This window comes from Macaca thibetana, chromosome X (assembly GCF_024542745.1).
Source record: "Macaca thibetana thibetana isolate TM-01 chromosome X, ASM2454274v1, whole genome shotgun sequence".
Taxonomy (NCBI): domain Eukaryota; kingdom Metazoa; phylum Chordata; class Mammalia; order Primates; family Cercopithecidae; genus Macaca; species Macaca thibetana.
Window position 1 is genome coordinate 150,316,522 of NC_065598.1, and position 18,882 is coordinate 150,335,403.

Genomic DNA, 18,882 nt, shown 5'->3' on the forward strand with positions numbered 1-18,882 from the left:
GGTCGAACTAGTTTACAATCCCACCAACAGTGTAAAAGTGTTCCTATTTCTCCACATCCTCTCCAGCACCTGTTGTTTCCTGACTTTTTAATGATCGCCATTCTAACTGGTGTGAGATGGTATCTCATTGTGGTTTTGATTTGCATTTCTCTGATGGCCAGTGATGATGAGCATTTTTTCATGTGTCTGTTGGCTGTATGAATGTCTTCTTTTGAGAAATGTCTGTTCATATCCTTTGCCCACTTTTTGATGGGGTTGTTTTGTTTTTTTTCTTGTAAATTTGTTTGAGTTCTTTGTAGGTTCTGGATATTAGCCCTTTGTCAGATGAGTAGATTGCAAAAATTTTCTCCCATTCTGTAGGTTGCCTGTTCACTCTGATGGTAGTTTCTTTTGCTGTGCAGAAGCTCTTTAGTTTAATGAGATCCCATTTGTCAATTTTGGCTTTTGCTGCCGTTGCTTTTGGTGTTTTAGACATGAAGTCTTTGCCCATGCCTATGTCCTGAATGGTACTACCTAGGTTTTCCTCTAGGGTTTTTATGGTATTAGGTCTAACATTTAAGTCTCTAATCCATCTTGAATTAATTTTCGTATAAGGAGTAAGGAAAGGATCCAGTTTCAGCTTTCTACTTATGGCTAGCCAATTTTCCCAGCACCATTTATTAAACAGGGAATCCTTTCCCCATTTCTTGTTTCTCTCAGGTTTGTCAAAGATCAGATGGCTGTAGATGTGTGGTATTATTTCTGAGGACTCGGTTCTGTTCCATTGGTCTATATCTCTGTTTTGGTACCAGTACCATGCTGTTTTGGTTACTGTAGACTTGTAGTATAGTTTGAAGTCAGGTAGCGTGATGCCTCCAGCTTTGTTCTTTTGACTTAGGATTGTCTTGGAGATGCGGGCTCTTTTTTGGTTCCATATGAACTTTAGAGCAGTTTTTTCCAATTCTGTGAAGAAACTCATTGGTAGCTTGATGGGGATGGCATTGAATCTATAAATTACCTTGGGCAGTATGGCCATTTTCACGATATTGATTCTTCCTATCCATGAGCATGGTATGTTCTTCCATTTGTTTGTGTCCTCTTTGATTTCACTGAGCAGTGGTTTGTAGTTCTCCTTGAAGAGGTCCTTTACATCCCTTGTAAGTTGGATTCCTAGGTATTTTATTCTCTTTGAAGCAATTGTGAATGGAAGTTCATTCATGATTTGGCTCTCTGTTTGTCTGTTACTGGTGTATAAGAATGCTTGTGATTTTTGCACATTAATTTTGTATCCTGAGACTTTGCTGAAGTTGCTTATCAGCTTAAGGAGATTTTGGGCTGAGACAATGGGGTTTTCTAAATATACAATCATGTCATCTGTAAAGAGGGACAATTTGACTTCCTCTTTTCCTAACTGGATACCCTTGATTTCTTTCTCTTGCCTGATTGCCCTAGCCAGAACTTCCAACACTATGTTGAATAGGAGTGGTGAGACAGGGCATCCCTGTCTTGTGCCAGTTTTCAAAGGGAATTTTTCCAGTTTTTGCCCATTCAGTATGATATTGGCTGTGGGTTTGTCATAAATACCTCTTATTATTTTGAGGTACGTTCCATCAATACCGAATTTATTGAGCGTTTTTAGCATGAAGGGCTGTTGAATGTTGTCAAAAGCCTTTTCTGCATCTATTGAGATAATCGTGTTGTTCTTGTCTTTGGTGCTGTTTATATTCTGCATTATGTTTATTGATTTGTGAATGTTGAACCAGCCTTGCATCCCAGGGATGAAGCCCACTTGATCATGGTGGATAAGCTTTTTGATGTGCTGCTGAATCCGGTTTGCCAGTATTTTATTGAGGATTTTTGCATCGATGTTCATCAGGGATATTGGTCTAAAATTCTCTTTTTTTGTTGTGTCTCTGCCAGGCTTTGGTATCAGGATGATGTTGGCCTCATAAAATGAGTTAGGGAGGATTCCCTCTTTTCCTATTGATTGGAATAGTTTCAGAAGGAATGGTACCAGCTCCTCCTTGCTCCTCCTTGTACCTCTGGTAGAATTCAGCTGTGAATCCATCTGGTCCTGGATTTTTTTGGTTGGTAGGCTATTAATTATTGCCTCAATTTCAGAGCCTGCTATTGGTCTATTCAGGGATTCAACTTCTCCCTGGTTTAGTCTTGGAAGAGTGTAAGTGTCCAGGAAATTATCCATTTCTTCTAGATTTTCTAGTTTATTTGCATAGAGGTGTTTAGAGTATTCTCTGATGGTAGTTTGTATTTCTGTGGGGTCGGTGGTGATATCCCCTTTATCATTTTTTATTGCGTCTATTTGATTCTTCTCTCTTTTCTTCTTTATTAGTCTTGCTAGTGGTCTGTCAATTTTGTTGATCTTTTCAAAAAACCAACTCCTGGATTCATTGATTTTTTGGAGGGTTTTTTGTGTCTCTATCTCCTTCAGTTCTGCCCTGATCTTAGTTATTTCTTGCCTTCTGCTAGCTTTTGAATGCGTTTGCTCTTGCTTCTCTAGTTCTTTTAATTGTGATGTTAGAGTGTCAATTTTAGATCTTTCCTGCTTTCTCTTGTGGGCATTTAGCGCTATAAATTTCCCTCTACACACTGCTTTAATTGTGTCCCAGAGATTCTGGTATGTTGTATCTTTGTTCTCATTGGTTTCAAAGAACATCTTTATTTCTGCCTTCATTTCGTTATGTACCCAGTAGTCATTCAGGAGCAGGTTGTTCAGTTTCCATGTAGTTGAGAGGTTTTGATTGAGTTTCTTAGTCCTGAGTTCTAGTTTGATTGCACTGTGGTCTGAGAGACAGTTTGTTATAATTTCTGTTCTTGTACATTTGCTGAGGAGTGCTTTACTTCCAATTACGTGGTCAATTTTGGAGTAAGTATGATGTGGTGCTGAGAAGAATGTATATTCTATTGATTTGGGGTGGAGAGTTCTATAGATGTCTATTAGGTCTGCTTGCTGCAGAGATGAGTTCAATTCCTGGCAAAGATATCCTTGTTAACTTTCTGTCCCGTTGATCTGTCTAATGTTGACAGTGGAGTGTTGAAGTCTCCCATTATTATTGTATGGGAGTCTAAGTCTCTTTGTAAGTCTCTAAGGACTTGCTTTATGAATCTGGGTGCTCCTGTATTGGGTGCATATATATTTAGGATAGTTAGCTCTTCCTGTTGAATTGATCCTTTTACCGTTATGTAATGGCCTTCTTTGTCTCTTTTGATCTTTGATGGTTTAAAGTCTGTTTTATCAGAGACTAGTATTGCAACCCCTGCTTTTTTTTTTGTTCTCCATTTGCTTGGTAAATCTTCCTCCATCCCTTTATTTTGAGCCTATGTATGTCTCTCCATGTGAGATGGGTCTCCTGAATACAGCAGACTGATGGGTCTTGACTCTTTATCTAGTTTGCCAGTCTGTGTCTTTTAATTGGAGCATTTAGTCCATTGACATTTAAGGTTAATATTGTTATGTGTGAACTTGATCCTGCCATTATGATATTAACTGGTTATTTTGCTCGTTAGTTGATGCAGTTTCTTCCTAGCCTAAATGGTCTTTACATTTTGGCATGTTTTTGAAATGGCTGGTACCGGTTGTTCCTTTCCATGTTTAGTGCTTCCTTCAGGGTCTCTTGTAAGGCAGGCCTAGTGGTGACAAAATCTCTAAGCATTTGCTTATCTGTAAAGGATTTTATTTCTCCTTCACTTATGAAACTTAGTTTGGCTGGATATGAAATTCTGGGTTTAAAATTCTTTTCTTTAAGAATGTTGAATATTGGCCCCCACTCTCTTCTGGCTTGGAGAGTTTCTGCCGAGAGATCTGCTGTTAGTCTGATGGGCTTCCCTTTGTGGGTAACCCGACCTTTCTCTCTGGCTGCCCTTAAGTTTTTTTCCTTCATTTCAACTTTGGTGAATCTGACAATTATGTGTCTTGGAGTTGCTCTTCTCGAGGAGTATCTTTGTGGCGTTCTCTGTATTTCCTGGATTTGAATATTGGCCTGCCCTACTAGGTTGGGGAAGTTCTCCTGGATGATATCCTGAAGAGTGTTTTCCAACTTGGTTCCATTTTCCCCCCTCACTTTCAGGCACCCCAATCAGACGTAGATTTGGTCTTTTTACATAATCCCATACTTCTTGCAGGCTTTGTTCATTTCTTTTTCTTCTTTTTTCTTTTGGTTTCTCTTCTTGCTTCATTTCATTCATTTGATTCTCAATCGCTGATACTCTTTCTTCCAGTTGATCGAGTCGGTTACTGAACCTTGTGCATTTGTCACGTATTTCTCGTGTCATGGTTTTCATCTCTTTCATTTCGTTTATGACCTTCTCTGCATTAATTACTCTAGCCATCGATTCTTCCACTTTTTTTTCAAGATTTTTAGTTTCTTTGCGCTGGGTACGTAATTCCTCCTTTAGCTCTGAGAAGTTTGATGGACTGAAGTCTTCTTCTCTCATCTTGTCAAAGTCATTCTCCGTCCAGCTTTGATCCATTGCTGGTGATGAGCTGCGCTCCTTTGCCGGGGGAGATGTGCTCTTATTTTTTGAATTTCCAGCTTTTCTGCCCTGCTTTTTCCCCATCTTTGTGGTTTTATCTGCCTCTGGTCTTTGATGATGATGGTGACGTACTGTTGGGGTTTTGGTGTAGGTGTCCTTCCTGTTTGATAGTTTTCCTTCTAACAGTCAGGACCCTCAGCTGTAGGTCTGTTGGAGATTGCTTGAGGTCCACTCCAGACCCTGTTTGCCTGGGTATCAGCAGCACAGGCTGCAGAAGATAGAATATTGCTGAACAGCGAGTGTACCTGTCTGATTCTTGCTTTGGAGGCTTCCTCTCAGCCTGTGAGGTGTGGGGTGTCAGACTGCCCTTAGTGGGGGATGTCTCCCAGTTAGGCTACTCAGGGGTCAGGGACCCACTTGAGCAGGCAGTCTGTCCCTTCTCAGATCTCAACCTCCATATTGGGAGATCCACTGCTCTCTTCAAAGCTGTCAGACAGAGTCGTTTGCGTCTGCAGAGGTTTCTGCTGCTTTTGTTGTTTACTGTGCCCTGTCCCCAGAGGTGGAGTCTACAGAGACAGGCAGGTTTCCTTGAGCTGCTGTGAGCTCCACCCAGTTCGAGCTTCCCAGTGGCTTTGTTTACCTACTTAAGCCTCAGCAATGGCGGGCGCCCCTCCCCCAGCCTCGCTGCTGCCTTGCCAGGAGATCGCAGACTGCTGTGCTAGCAATGAGGGAGGCTCCGTGGGCGTGGGACCCTCCCGGCCAGGTGTGGGATATAAACTCCTGGTGTGCCTGTTTGCTTAAAGCGCAGTATTGGGGTGGGAGTTACCCGATTTTCCAGGTGTTGTGTGTCTCAGTTCCCCTGGCTAGGAAAAGGGATTCCCTTTCCCCTTGCGCTTCCCAGGTGAGGCGATGCCTCGCCCTGCTTCAGCTCTCGCTGGTCCAGCTGCAGCAGCTGAGCAGCACCGATTGTCCGGCACTCCCTAGTGAGATGAACCCAGTACCTCAGTTGAAAATGCAGAAATCACCGGTCTTCTGTGTCGCTTGCACTGGGAGTTGGAGACTGGAGCTGTTCCTATTCGGCCATCTTGCTTCGCCCCCCTCAGCCATTATTATTTCAAATATTTCTTTTGTTTCTTTCTCTCTTTCTTCTTCTGGGATTCCTATTACATGTACATTACATCTTCTGTAGTTGTCACACAGTTCTTGAATATTCTATTTTTTCAGTAATTTTTCTCTTGGATTATCAGCTTGGGAAGCTAATATTACCATATCTCCAGTTTCACTGATTTTTTTCCTGAACCATGTCTAGTCTACTGGTGAGCCCGTCAAAGACATTATGTATATAATAGTGTTTTTTGTTTCTAGCATTTGCTTATTTGCTTTTGATTCTTTCTTAGAATTTTCATCTATCTGCTTGTATTATCTGTCTATTTTTGAATGTTGTTCACTTTTTCCATTACAGCCCTTAACATATTAGTTATAGCTATTTTAAATTTCTGGTCTTGTAATTCCTAAATTTCTGCTGCATCCAAGTCTGGTTCTGATGCTTGCCTTGTCTCTTCAGACTGGTTGTTTTTTTGTTCTTTGGTTTTGGGTTTGTTTGTTTGTTTGTTTTGTCTTTTAGCATGTCTTGTAATTGTTGTAAAATGGACATAATAAAAGGTCAAAGGAACTGAGGTAAATAGGTCTTTATGCGAGGTTTTATGTTCATCTATCTATGAGTTAGGCTTGTTTACTGTTTGCTGTAGCTGTAGGCATCGGGGCTAAACTTCCTCTAGTATCCTTGTTTTTGTCTCTGTGAGTTTTCCTAGAGACTTCTTTTTAAATAGAGTCTGATACTTGCAGTTGTTTTCAGCTATTTCAGTTGTTTTCAGTTATTATACAGGAGTTAGACTGATGTATTGGTAAGGTAGAAGGAAGGAAAGCATTCTATAGTTCTCTAATGATGTCTGTCTTTTAGTGAGTCTGTGCCTCTGGGCTGTGACCTTCCCGAGTGCTTCAGAGTAGAACTGGGCATTTCTCTTCTCCAACTGGAAGGCTAGAGAAGTCTGGAGTTGGGTATTTCCCTTTCCTCAAGTTGTTCTGATAAAATCCACATTGGTTAGGCTCTGTAAAGTAGTCTCTCTTGAGGGCAAGAATTTGTTAAGGAGACTAGAACACTTTGGGTGTATTTCAAAGTGGTTACTTTCCCTCTCCCCTTGCCAGAAGCATAAGGGGTTTTTCTTCAGCCTTCACCCTGAGAACCTGGTGGGGATCCTGTAGGTAAAATTCACAAAAGTTTGGGGAGTTCCCCTAAGGCTGGGCCTTCAGGAGTTTTTATCTCTCAAGCTGCTCTGCACTCAGTCTCCAATAATTAGCCAGTTTCCCTTTAAGTATTTCTATCCCATGCTGGCTTCAGTGTGGTTTCTGTTCCGAGTAAGCTGTGATTCTCTGTATCTACCTATATGTGTCTCCAGTTTTTATGGCAATGGCTTGTCCTGTGACGTCGATTCTTTGATGGATCTAAGAAGAGTTGTTGATTTTTAGTTTTTCAGCTTTTTTCTTATTGTGAAGATAAGAGAATGACTTCCAAGCTCTTTACATGTCAGACCAAATCCCAAAGTCAATTTAGTTTAATTTTTAAGATTTCTTAAGAGTTACTGCATTTTAAGAATTGTCTCTGCCCAATATATTTAAGGTGAAGTTTAAAAATTTCTAATTGTTTGCATTTTGTTTACTTAATTTTTATTTTAATTGTATTTTAATTATATTACGGTCAACTTGTCCTCTGTTTCTTATTTTTTTTAATTTGAATTTTCTTCGTAGTACATTATACAATGAATTCTATAACCTTTTTATAGATATTTAAAAACTATTTCTAACAATATGCTAAGTGTAGCGTCAACATTGTTGATTACATTATTTAAATATTCTATGTCCATTGTATTTATTCAACGAATACTTGTGTGTGTTTTTTGGTCTATAAGAAAATGTTTTATTATTTTATCTGTAATAATTACAACTGTAATTTTAGATTCAGTGTACATTTGTTACATGAGTATATTGAGTGACACTGAGATTTGGGGTATGAATGATCCTGTCACTCAGATAATGAGGATAGTACCCAATAGGTTATTTTTCAGCACTTATCCCCTTTCTCCCTCCCCTCTTTTGGGGCCTCCAGTATCTATTGTTGCCATCTTTATGTCCATGTGCACCCAAGGCTTAACTCCCACTTGGAAGTGAGAATATGCAGTATTTGGTTTTCTGTTCCTGCATTAATTTGCTTAGTATGATGGCTTCCAGCTGCATCCATGTTGCTGCAAAAGGCATGATTTCATTCTTTTTCATGGCTACACAGTATTCCATGGAGCATATGTACCACATTTTCTTATCCAATCCACCACTGATAGGCATCTAGATTGATTCCATGTCTTTGCTAGCAAATATTTGTTGCACATCAATATGATTCAGGTGGCATGTTAGTTATCTGTGAAACAATGGTGAGCACAATAGAACAATCCTTGTCATTATGAGACTCATAATCTAGAGGTAAGATGCAGACAAGTAAACAGACAACTGTAATACAATGAAAAAAATGCTGTAATGAGGATCATACAGAGTACTATGTAAGAACATAGAAAGGGCAATATAACGCAGATGGGGAGTTAGGGAAGGCTTTCTAGGAAGAAGTTATGATCAAGCTGAGACCTAAAGGATAAATAGGAGCTAACCAAGTAAAGAATGAATAAAAAATGTTCCAAACATGTTTGAAGACCTGGATGTGATAGTTAGGAAACTGAAGTTCACTGTGGCTGGATTGTGAATGTGACTGGGGGATAGAGAGCAGGGATGCAAAAATAAGACTGGAGAGGACCCAAATCATGTGAAGCCTTTTGCTCATAGTAAGGAGTTTAGAATTTATCCTAAGGTAAGTGAGGAGGTATTGAAAGAATTTAAGCAAGTGAGTGATACAATATGAATTGTACTTTAGGAAGATTCTATACCTTCAAAATGGAGTATGAATTGGAATGTGGGAATATAAGAGTGTATTTAACCTTACACTATTACCACACCTGATTTCTATTTTTAATTAAATTTGAGTTACCCGAGTATATTTGAATGCATTCACCTTTTAAAAATAATTAGGACCTAATTCTCACACCTTGTACAAAAATCCATGCAAAATAGATCATGGATTTAAATGTAAACTGTAAAACATTTTTGGAAGTAAGCATAGGATAAAATCTTTGGGAACTACAGGTGGATAAAGAGTTCTTATGCCTGAGACCAAAAGCACAAATCTTTAAAAGAAAACAATTGCTAAATTAGACTTTATCAAAATGAAAAAAATGCACTGGGAAAAGATGTTAAGAGGATGAAAAAACAAGGTGCAGATTGGGGAAAAAAATGCTTGCAACTCACAACTGCAACAGAGAATATGTTTCCACAATATATATAAAGTGTGCTCAGAACTCAGCAGTAAAAAAAAAAAAATCAAACAATCCAATTAGAAAATGGTCAAAAACATGAACAGACATTGAACTAAAGAAAACAAATAGGACAGACTAAGATGGTAGATTAGAAGCAGCTTCATTCAGTCCATGGCTTTCATGGAGAGGAATGAAAATGGTGAGTGAATTCTGCACCTTCAACTGAGGTATCCAGGTTCTCATACTGGGACTGACTAGGCAGATGACTTGACCCGTGGACAGCAAGGAAAGCAGGGTGGAGCGATGGCCTACCCGGGAGTGGTACAGAGCCAGGATAGCCCCACCCCCAGCCAAGGGAGGTGGTGAGTGATTGTGCAACCCTTCCTGAGAAACCACGCTTTTCCCACAGATCTTTGCAACCTGCAGATCAGGAGATCCCCTCGTGAACCCACACCACCAGGGCCTTGGGTCTGAAGCACAGGGTTGTATAGAGTCTCAGCAAAGTAGCTGATCAGGCACACATGGAGACACAGGAGCTTTGCATACTCCACCCCTGGAAATTCCAATTGAGGTGGGATATCATTTGTACATTCCCCTAGGAAGGGGGTTGAATAAAGGGAGCCAACTGGCATTGTTCTATGGGCCCTACTTCCATGGCACCTCACAAGTTACAACCCACTGGGTTAGAATTCCAGCTGGCCAGAGGCAGCAGGCTGGAGACTGCCTGAGATGGACTGAGTTCCTGGGGGGAGGGGCAGATGCCATCTCTGTGGTTCAAGTCAGCCGTTCTAGCCTGCTGGCTCCAGAGAGTCCAGGTGGTCCAGACCGGCAGGAGTTCTCCACAAGGAAGCACAGCTGCTGCTGTGCCAGATCATGGCCAGACTGCTTCTTTAAGTGGAATCCCAACCCATCTCTCCTCACTGAGGTGTGGGGGGAGGGACTCCCTGTGGGAATTTCAACAATTCTGGCCAGGGTTATATGGACATAACTCTGATCTCCCTGAGATGGAGCCCCCAGGGGGAGGGGCAACCACTGTCTCTGCAGTTCAGCTGACAGCATTTCCAGCCTGCTGGCTCTGGAGAGTCTGGGTGGTTTGGACAAGGTGGTGGGGTTCCCCCTAGTGCAGCACATTTGCTTAGTCAAAGGGCAGCCAGACTGCTTCTTTAAGTTGGCCCCTGATCCCATTCCTCCTGACTGGGTGAGACCTCTCAACAGGGGTCTCCAGACACCTCCTAGAGGAGTGTTCAGACCAGCATCAGATTGGTGACCACTGGGGACGGAGCTTTCAGAAGAAGGAGCCAGCTGCCATCTTTTCTGTTTTGCAGCCTTCACTGGTGATATATCCAGGTGAGGGAGGGACCAAGGTGACTAGGGCCTGGAGTGGACCCCCAGCAAACTGCAGCAGTCTGTGGAAGAGTGGCCTGACTGTTAAAAGATAAACAAACAAACAGGAAGCAACAGCAACAACAACAAAAAAAGACCCCACAAAAACCCGTATTCAAAGGTTAGCAACCTCAAGGATCAAAGATGAACCCACAAAGATGAGAAAGAATCAGTGCAAAAACACTGAAAACTCAAAATGCCACAGTGTCTCTTCTCCTCCAAATGACCACAGCACCTTTCCATCAAGGGCACAGAACTGGGCCAAGGCTGAGATGGCTAGATTGACAGAAGTGGGCTTCATAAGGTGAGTAATAATGTGTTGCAGGAAGTCAGGGACCCCGAATGGAGGGACCGGCTGGAGCCACAGCAGAAGAACATAAATTACAAAGATTTCATTTTAATATGGACATATATCAGTTCCCAAAATTAATACTTTTATAATTTCTTACACCTGTTTTACTTTAATCTCTTAATCTTGTTATCTTCACAAGCTGAGGATGTACATCACCTCAGGACCACTATTGTGTTAACTGTATTAATTGATTGTAAAACGTGTGTTTTAACAATATGAAATCAGTGCACCTTGAAAAAGAACAGAATAACAGCAATTTTAGGGAACAAGGGAAGACAACCATCTGACTGCCTGCAGGGTTGGGCAGAATAGAGCCATATTTTTCTTCTTGCAGAGAGCCTATAAATGGATGTGCAAGTAGGGAAGATATCACTAAATTATTTTCCTAGCAAGCAATATTAATAATTAAGACCCTGGGAAAGGAATGCATTCCTGCGGGGGAGGTCTATAAACAGCCACTCTGGGAGTGTCTGTCTTCTGTGGTTGAGATAAGGACTGAAATACGCCCTGGTCTCCTGCAGTATCCTCAGGCTTACTAGGGTGGGGAAAAACCCCACCCTGGTAAATTTGAGGTCAGACCGGTTCTCTCCTCTTGAACCCTGTTTTCTGTTGTTTAAGATATTTATCAAGACAATACATGCACAGCTGAACATAGACCCTTATCAGTAGTTCTGTTTTGCCTTTTGTCCTGTTTCCTTGGAAGGATGTGATCTTTGTTCTCTTTTTTGCCCTTTGAATCATATGATCTTTGTGACCTACTCACCATTCACACACCCCTTCCCCTTTTGAAACCCTTAATAAAAATCTGCTGGTTTTGCGGCTCAGGTGGGTATCACAGTCCTACCAATATGTGATGTCACTCCCGGAGGCCCAGCTGTAAAATTCTTCTCTTTGTACTCTTTCTTTTTATTTCTCAGCTGGCCAACACTTATGGAAAATAGAAAGAACCTACGTTGAAATATTGGGGGCAGGTTCCCCTGATAATAATGAACTTTGCTAAGCTAAAGGAACGTGTTTTAACCCAGTGCAAAAAAAGCTAAGAATCATGAAAAAAATGATACAGGAACTGATAACCAGAATAGCCAGTTAAGAGAGGAACATAAATGACCCAATGGAGCCAAAAACCACAGCAGGAGAACATCACAAAGCAATCACAAGTATCAATGGCAGAATAGACCAAGTAAAGGAAAGACTCTCAGAGCTTGAAGGCTATTTTTCTGAAACAAGACAGGTGGACAAGAAAAGAGAAAAAGGAATGAAAGGGAACAAACAAAACCTCCAAGAACTATGGGATTATGTAAAAAGACTGAACCTACGACTGATTGGGGTACCTGAAAGATATGGGGAGAACAGAAACAAGTTGGAAAACATACTTCACGATATCATCCAGAAGAAATTCCCCAACCTAGCAAGACAGGCCAACATTCAAATTCAGGAAATCCAGAGAACCCTGGTAAGATGCTCCATGAGAAGATCAACCCCAAGACATATAATTGTCAGATTCTCCAAGGTCGAAATGAGAGAAAAAATGTAAAGGACAGCCAGAGAGAAAGGCCAGGTCACCTACAAAGGGAAGCTCATCAGACTAACAGCAGGCCTCTCAGCAGAAACCCTACAAGCCAGAAGAGATTGGGAGCCAGTATTCAACATTCTTAAAAAAAGAGTTTCCAACCCAGAACATCTGGCCAAACTGAGCTTCATAAGCAAAAGAGAAATAAGATCCTTTTCAGAAAAACAAATGCTGAGGGAATCTATCACCACCAGGCCTCCCTTGCAAGAGCTCCTGAAGGAAGCACTAAATATTGAAAGGAAAAATCTTTGCCAGCCACTACTAAGACACACTGAAGTACAGAGACCAGTGACACTATGAAGTAACCACATCAACAAGTCTGCAAAATAACCAGCTAGCATCATGATGACAGGATCAAATTTACACATAACAATATTAACCTTAAATGTAAATTAGCTAAATGCCCCAATTAAAAGACATCAAATGGCAAGCTGGATAAAGAGTGAAGACCCATCAGTATGCTATCTTCAAGAGACCCATCTTATGTGCAAAGACACATGTAGGCACAAAATAAAGGGATGGAGGAAAATTTACCAAGCAAATGGAAAGCAGAAAAAAGCAGGGGTCACAATTATGGTGTCTGACAAAACAGATTTTAGATCAACAAAGATCAAAAAAGACAAAAAAGGGCATTGCATAATGGTAGAGTTCAATTCAACAAGAAGAGCTAACTATCCTAAATATATATGTGCCCAATACAGAAGCACCCAGATTCATAAAGCAAGTTCTTAGAGACCTATAAAGAGACTAAGACTCCCACACAATAATACTAGGAGACTTTATCACTCCACTGTCAATATTAGACAGATCATTAAAATGGAAAATTAAGAAAAATATACAGGACCTGAACCCTGCTCTGAATCAAGCAGACCTGATAGATATCTACTGAACTCTCCACCCAAAAACAATAGAATATGCATTCCTTTCAATGCCACGTGGCACTTACTCTAAAATTGATCACATAATTGTAAGTAAAACACTCCTCAGCAAATGCACAAGAGCTGAAATCATAACAGTCTCTCAGACCACAGCACAATCAAATTGGACCTCAAGATTAAGAAACTCACTCAAAATCACACATCCACATGGAAATTGAACAACCTGCTCCTGAATGACTCCTGAGTAAATAATGAAATTAAGGTGGAAATCAAGATGTTCTTCGAAACTAATGAGAACAAAGAGGCAATGTGCCAGAATCCCTGGGACACAGCTAAAGCAGTGTTAAGAGGGATATTCATAGCATTAAATGCCCACATCAAAAAGCTAGAAAGATCTCAAATCAGCAAGCTAACATCACAACTAAAAGAATTAAAAGAACCCCAAAGCTAGCAGAAGACAAGAAATAACCAACATCAGAGCAGAATTGAAGGAGATACAGACACAAAAACCCTCCAAAAATCAACAAAACCAGGAGCTGTTTTTTTGAAAAAATTAATAAAATAGACTGCTAGCTAGACTAATAAAGAAGAAAAGAGAGAAGAATCAAATAGACACAATCAGAAATGGTAAGGGGGATATCACCGCTGACCCCACAGAAATACAAACAACCATTGGAGAATGCTATGAACACCTCTGTGCAAATAAACTAGAAAATCTAGAAGAAATGGATAAATCCCTGGACACATACACCCTCCCAAGTCTAAACCAGGAAGAAGCTGAATCCCTGATTAGACCAATAACAAGTTCTGAAATTGAGGCAGCATTAAATAGCCTGCCAATGAAAAAAAGCCCTGGACCAGATGGATTTACAGCTGAATTCTACCAGAGGTACAAAGAGGAGCTGGTACCATTTTCTTCTGAAACTATTCCAAACAATTGAAAAGGAGGGACTCCTCCCCAACTCATTTTATGAGGCCAGTATCATGCTGATAACCAAAACCTGGCAGAGATACAACAAAAAAAGAAAACTTCAGGCCAATATCCCTGATGAACCTCGATGCAAAAATCCTTAATAAAATCACAGACATGGCCTGAGACACAGCAAGCCTAACCAGTGTGTCAGAGATCTAGGGGAATTGGCTCCCCATGGCAGTACTCTGAATTAGTTCTGGGGATGTGCACATGGTCATGCCAAGTGTCCCTCCTCCAAGAGCTTCTGTTAGACTAGAGGTATAAATGATGCTGAATAAGGGCCCCTGGACTTAATACCAGATAAAGCATGGAGATACGTGGACAACCTGGGCATGTTACTTGTTCTTCCTGGGTCACAGTTTCTTTATGTTTGAAATAGGGATGGCAGCACCTGCTTTCTTAGTAACACTGTGAGGGTAAAATCTACGTATAAAAATGCCTTAGAAATGTAAAGACCTGAGAGTCTTTGAGCAAACCAGAAAGTTATCAAGAACTTTTCTTTTTGTGCAATTCAGTATATTTTGGGGGATAAATTTTAAACACCAAATAATCCTCAACAAACGAATGTACACATAGTTCCTGAAATGAGGCAAATATACTCCTCCTGGAACATAAAACAATTAAAAATTCCAACAAATTTATCAAGTATGTAAATAAGTGTTGATAACTTGAAAAATAAAAAAAGAATAAAATCATGATACATCAACATGAATGAACCTTGAAAACATTATGCTAAGAAGCTAGACATAAATGGACAATTTTAAATAATTCCATTTATATATTTATATTATATTAAGAGATAGGAGGATCCGTTGTTCCAACCCAGGGAGAAAATGCGGCCTTTGACTGAAGAAGAGACCCGTGTCATGTTTGAGAAGATCGCGAAATACATCGGGGAGAATCTTCAGCTGCTAGTGGACCAGCCCGATGGCACCTACTGTTTCCATCTGCACAACGACCGGGTGTACTATGTGAGTGAAAAGATTATGAAGTTGGCCGCTAATATCTCTGGGGACAAGCTGGTGTCGCTGGGGTCCTGCTTTGGAAAAGTCACTAAGACCCACAAGTTTTGGTTGCACGTCACAGCCCTGGATTACCTTGCACCTTATGCCAAGTATAAAGTGTGGATAAAGCCTGGTGCAGAGCAGTCGTTCCTGTGTGGGAACCATGTGTTGAAATGTGGTCTGGGTCGAACCACTGAAAATACTTCTCAGTACCAGGGCGTGGTGGTGTACTCCATGGCAGACATCCCTTTGCGTTTTGGGGTGGCAGCAAAATCTACACAAGACTGCAGAAAAGTAGACCCCATGGCGATTGTGGTATTTCATCAGGCAGACATTGGGGAATATGTGCGGCATGAAGAGAGGCTGACTTAAAACGAAGTCATTGCAAGGACAGGCGGCTGTATGGAAGGGCCAGCTTTGTTTCCTGTGTTTGTGTGGACTCCACCATCATGTTGAATTTTGTCAACACTCTGACCTCTTCAGGGACTTCTTATTTACTGTACTCTCTATCATTGACAAATGCAGGCTGGATTCTTATTGTATACAGAGATGGCTCAAAAATGGGGTTTCAGATCTTTGTGTTTGTGATGAAATAGAATACTCTGTTTCATATTTGAATCAGAGGGCTTCTTGTTCTGAGAAATAGGTTCAAAATCATTGGAACTAGGAACAAGAATAGCTTATTGTTATCTGTGATAACACTTTTTTTTTCTAAACTCATGATAAGAACACAGGGATTGTCTTTTTTATTAATATGCAAGTTAGTCATTTCCATAACAGAATAATAAACCACATGTGGGGTTTTAAAAATGAAATTTGTCTAAAATAATAAGAGCAATTCAGCTATTTTTCTATACAGTAATTGGTGTGTGGTATGGAAGAAAAACAGATTCAAACCCCACTTCTGCCATCTACCAGCTATATGGCCTTGAGTGAGTCATTCAGCTTTAATAAAGTTCACTTTCTTCTCTTTAAAAAGACATGAAACTTAAAAAAGTAGCTTTGGCCATCTACCTGAGAATTAGAAATTCTGATTTTTGGAATTAGAAATCATGATTGTAGGCTGGGCACAGTGACTCACGCCTGTAATCCCAGCACTTTGGGAGGCCAAGGCAGGTAGATCACTTGAGGTCAGGAGTTTGAGACCAGCCTGGCCAACATGGTGAAACCCCATCTCTACTAAAAATAAAAAAATTAGCCAGGTGTGGTGGCACATGGCTGTGGTCCTAGTTACTTGGGAGGCTGAGGCAGGAGAATGGCTTGAACCAGGGAAGCAGAGGTTGCAGTGAGCCAAGATCGTGCCATTGCAATCTAGCCTGGGCGAAAGAGTGAGACTCCGTCTCAAAAATAAATAAATAAATTTTTACAAGCTGTTTTCTCAGTATTTTTCTTGGATGAGATGATCCTAGGCTGATTGTACAGTGTACAGTGCCTGGGGAATGATAGGTGTGGAATAAATGGTAAGAATTATTTTTATATTATGTATATTATGTATTCCTGTTATTAAGTGTAGAGTTTTATGAGGAGTATAATTTGATTATATTACCTTCTTTTTTACAAGCTGTTTTCTCAGTATTTTTCTTGGATGAGATGATCCTAGGCTAGAATGTTTTTTTCATCACTATGATTTTATAAAACATAATTTTTTCTATGAACCTTTACTTACTTGACTGGATTGGACTAAAAGCACTGATCAGAGACTGCGACATAAAAATTCAGGCCCTTTGTCCTTCCCCGTGCCTCCCAAAGTTATTTTAAGATTGTTAGAATATTTCTTTAATAACATTTTGTAGACAAAAAATTTAAAGACTACCTGTATATTTAATGAATTTAATATATTTAATGAATATACTGCTTATTTTAAGTTCCAAACGTGAAGTCTTTAAGAATAAAACATTACCAACTCCTGCTTTTATAAGAAAAAAAAGAGATAAATGCATTTTCATATCCCAGTTTTATCCTCATCTATTCATAAAAGTCAGGCTGCCCAAAGGAAGCATGCAACACTGCAAGGAATGCAATTTAGTGTGGCTGGGCAACTTTGGCCAGAGGGGGTGCAGAAGGGAGAAAGAAGACGGAAGACAGTCTAAGACTCAAGGCATCTTGCAACTCTGAGACTTCAGAGGTGAGGCTACCTATGAACTGGGTGGATGTTTGGGAAAACATGTAATTCAAGGCAGTTCTAAAACCCTGTGGGTTTTGTGTGGATTCTGAGGTAATCCTACAGTAGGAAGTCCAGCCAAATGGTGAGAATAAGCAAGAGTATTGGAGAAAAAGGAACAGAATGAAGGCAATGTCCTACCATAATGCATGCTCTTGCAAGGACAGACAGACACCGTGATCTCCTCAGGATCTTCTGAGGCAGTTTGTGTGTAAGGAGGCAAGTTGCCACCAAAATGGGAAAGAAGTGGTTAAACAGCAACAATAGGGCTCCTGCTTCCTGGAGCTATTGGGTGACATTTCCCTGCAACAATCCTAGAATCTTAAAGTGTGGTGTCGGTTTCACTTAGGATTCCAAATGGGAAGTGACTTTTCCTGGCAAACGCAGTTTAAAGTGTTTCTTTCAGTGTCATGCTGTACAGAAAAATACTAGTCCCACAGAGAAAATTAGTCACAAAAACAGAAGGAAAAAAATACAACATGAATGCAGACCCAGGACACTAAAGTCAGAGAGACAGAACCACAGCCTCACACAACCATTGCTCACATTATGTAGAGCATTCCTGGAAGGAAACAAAGTCTTCAACAGAAACCTGCTGCACCACTCTTAGCAAACTCCTTTGTTTGGCCTGGGGCCACTTTACCTGTGTATTGTTTTGTAGCAGATTTTCCAGGTAATGCTTAGATTTTTCATGCTCCCCCAGTTCATTGGATTGGGCTTCAGGGGCTCTTTCTGGTGTGTGTCTGATTCAAATTGTATTTTAGGAATACTTAGAATTGAGGAAGAATAGGATGTTAAGCTACTGAGTGCAAAGCCTCTTTACTAACTTCCAATAATATCTGAACTCATGTCTAAGGAACATAGAAGCATCTTTCAGTTCCTAGTCTCATTTTCCCACCATCCAAATGTTCCTTAGGGAGAATAGAGCTCCTATGCAAGGAATTGCTCTAGAGAAAACCATCTTTCTTCAAGTTTGAGAAACTTATCCCAGACCAACTTTCATTCCCCAAATTTTGTTTAAATTAAAAATAGGCAACTAGAGGGGGTCAGCTAGTTGATGTTCCATAGACTCTTTCCTTGAAGCAGGGGTAAAGATCTTTGATTTATTTCTTAATTGTTTCTGTCATTTAAGGGTGCATCAGAGACCCTGTTGTAATATTAAGTTATATCACTATTGAGGAGCCCATAAGGCTGGGACTGATACAAGGATCATCATGAAGAGCAGCTATTGAGAGCTACTGACAACTTCTTAGAGGTGTGGCTGAAAGCAACTAGCAAGAATAAGAGACAAAATCTTGTGTTGAGGGAAGTCACCTGTGAGGGCGGCAGCTAGATATTGAGGCTTGGGAGACCTTATTGTTCTAAGATACCTGGCCTTGTCTTCCAAACAAAAATCATCCTTGACATGCAGAAAAACTACTGATTTCTCAACAGATTTATAATGGAACAGATATAATGATGTGACCTAGAGCAATTTCTTTAACCTCATACAGAATCAAATTCCCCATCTGAACATAAACGTATTTACCTCATAGGTTTATTGTGAAACTTAAAATAAAATATATAATTTACCTTGCATAATGCTTAGCATATAGTAAGCACCAAATATACATTAGTTATTAATATTGTTATTTTCATGAGCAAACTTAGTAGGGATAAAAGCTCAGAAACACTGGGTA

The 18,882-nt window shown here is 40.3% G+C and overlaps 2 protein-coding genes across 2 annotated transcripts in view; both read left to right on the forward strand.

Annotated features, from left to right (window-relative positions):
* SPRY3 (sprouty RTK signaling antagonist 3) overlaps window positions 1–18,882 on the forward strand; it is a 166,035-nt gene that overhangs the window by 112,296 nt on the left and 34,857 nt on the right. The window lies entirely within an intron of this gene.
* LOC126945503 (60S ribosome subunit biogenesis protein NIP7 homolog) lies at window positions 11,034–15,857 on the forward strand. Its single transcript, XM_050775510.1, has one exon. The coding sequence runs from the start codon at window positions 14,872–14,874 to the stop codon at window positions 15,412–15,414; it is 543 nt and encodes a 180-aa protein (XP_050631467.1). The 5' UTR covers window positions 11,034–14,871; the 3' UTR covers window positions 15,415–15,857.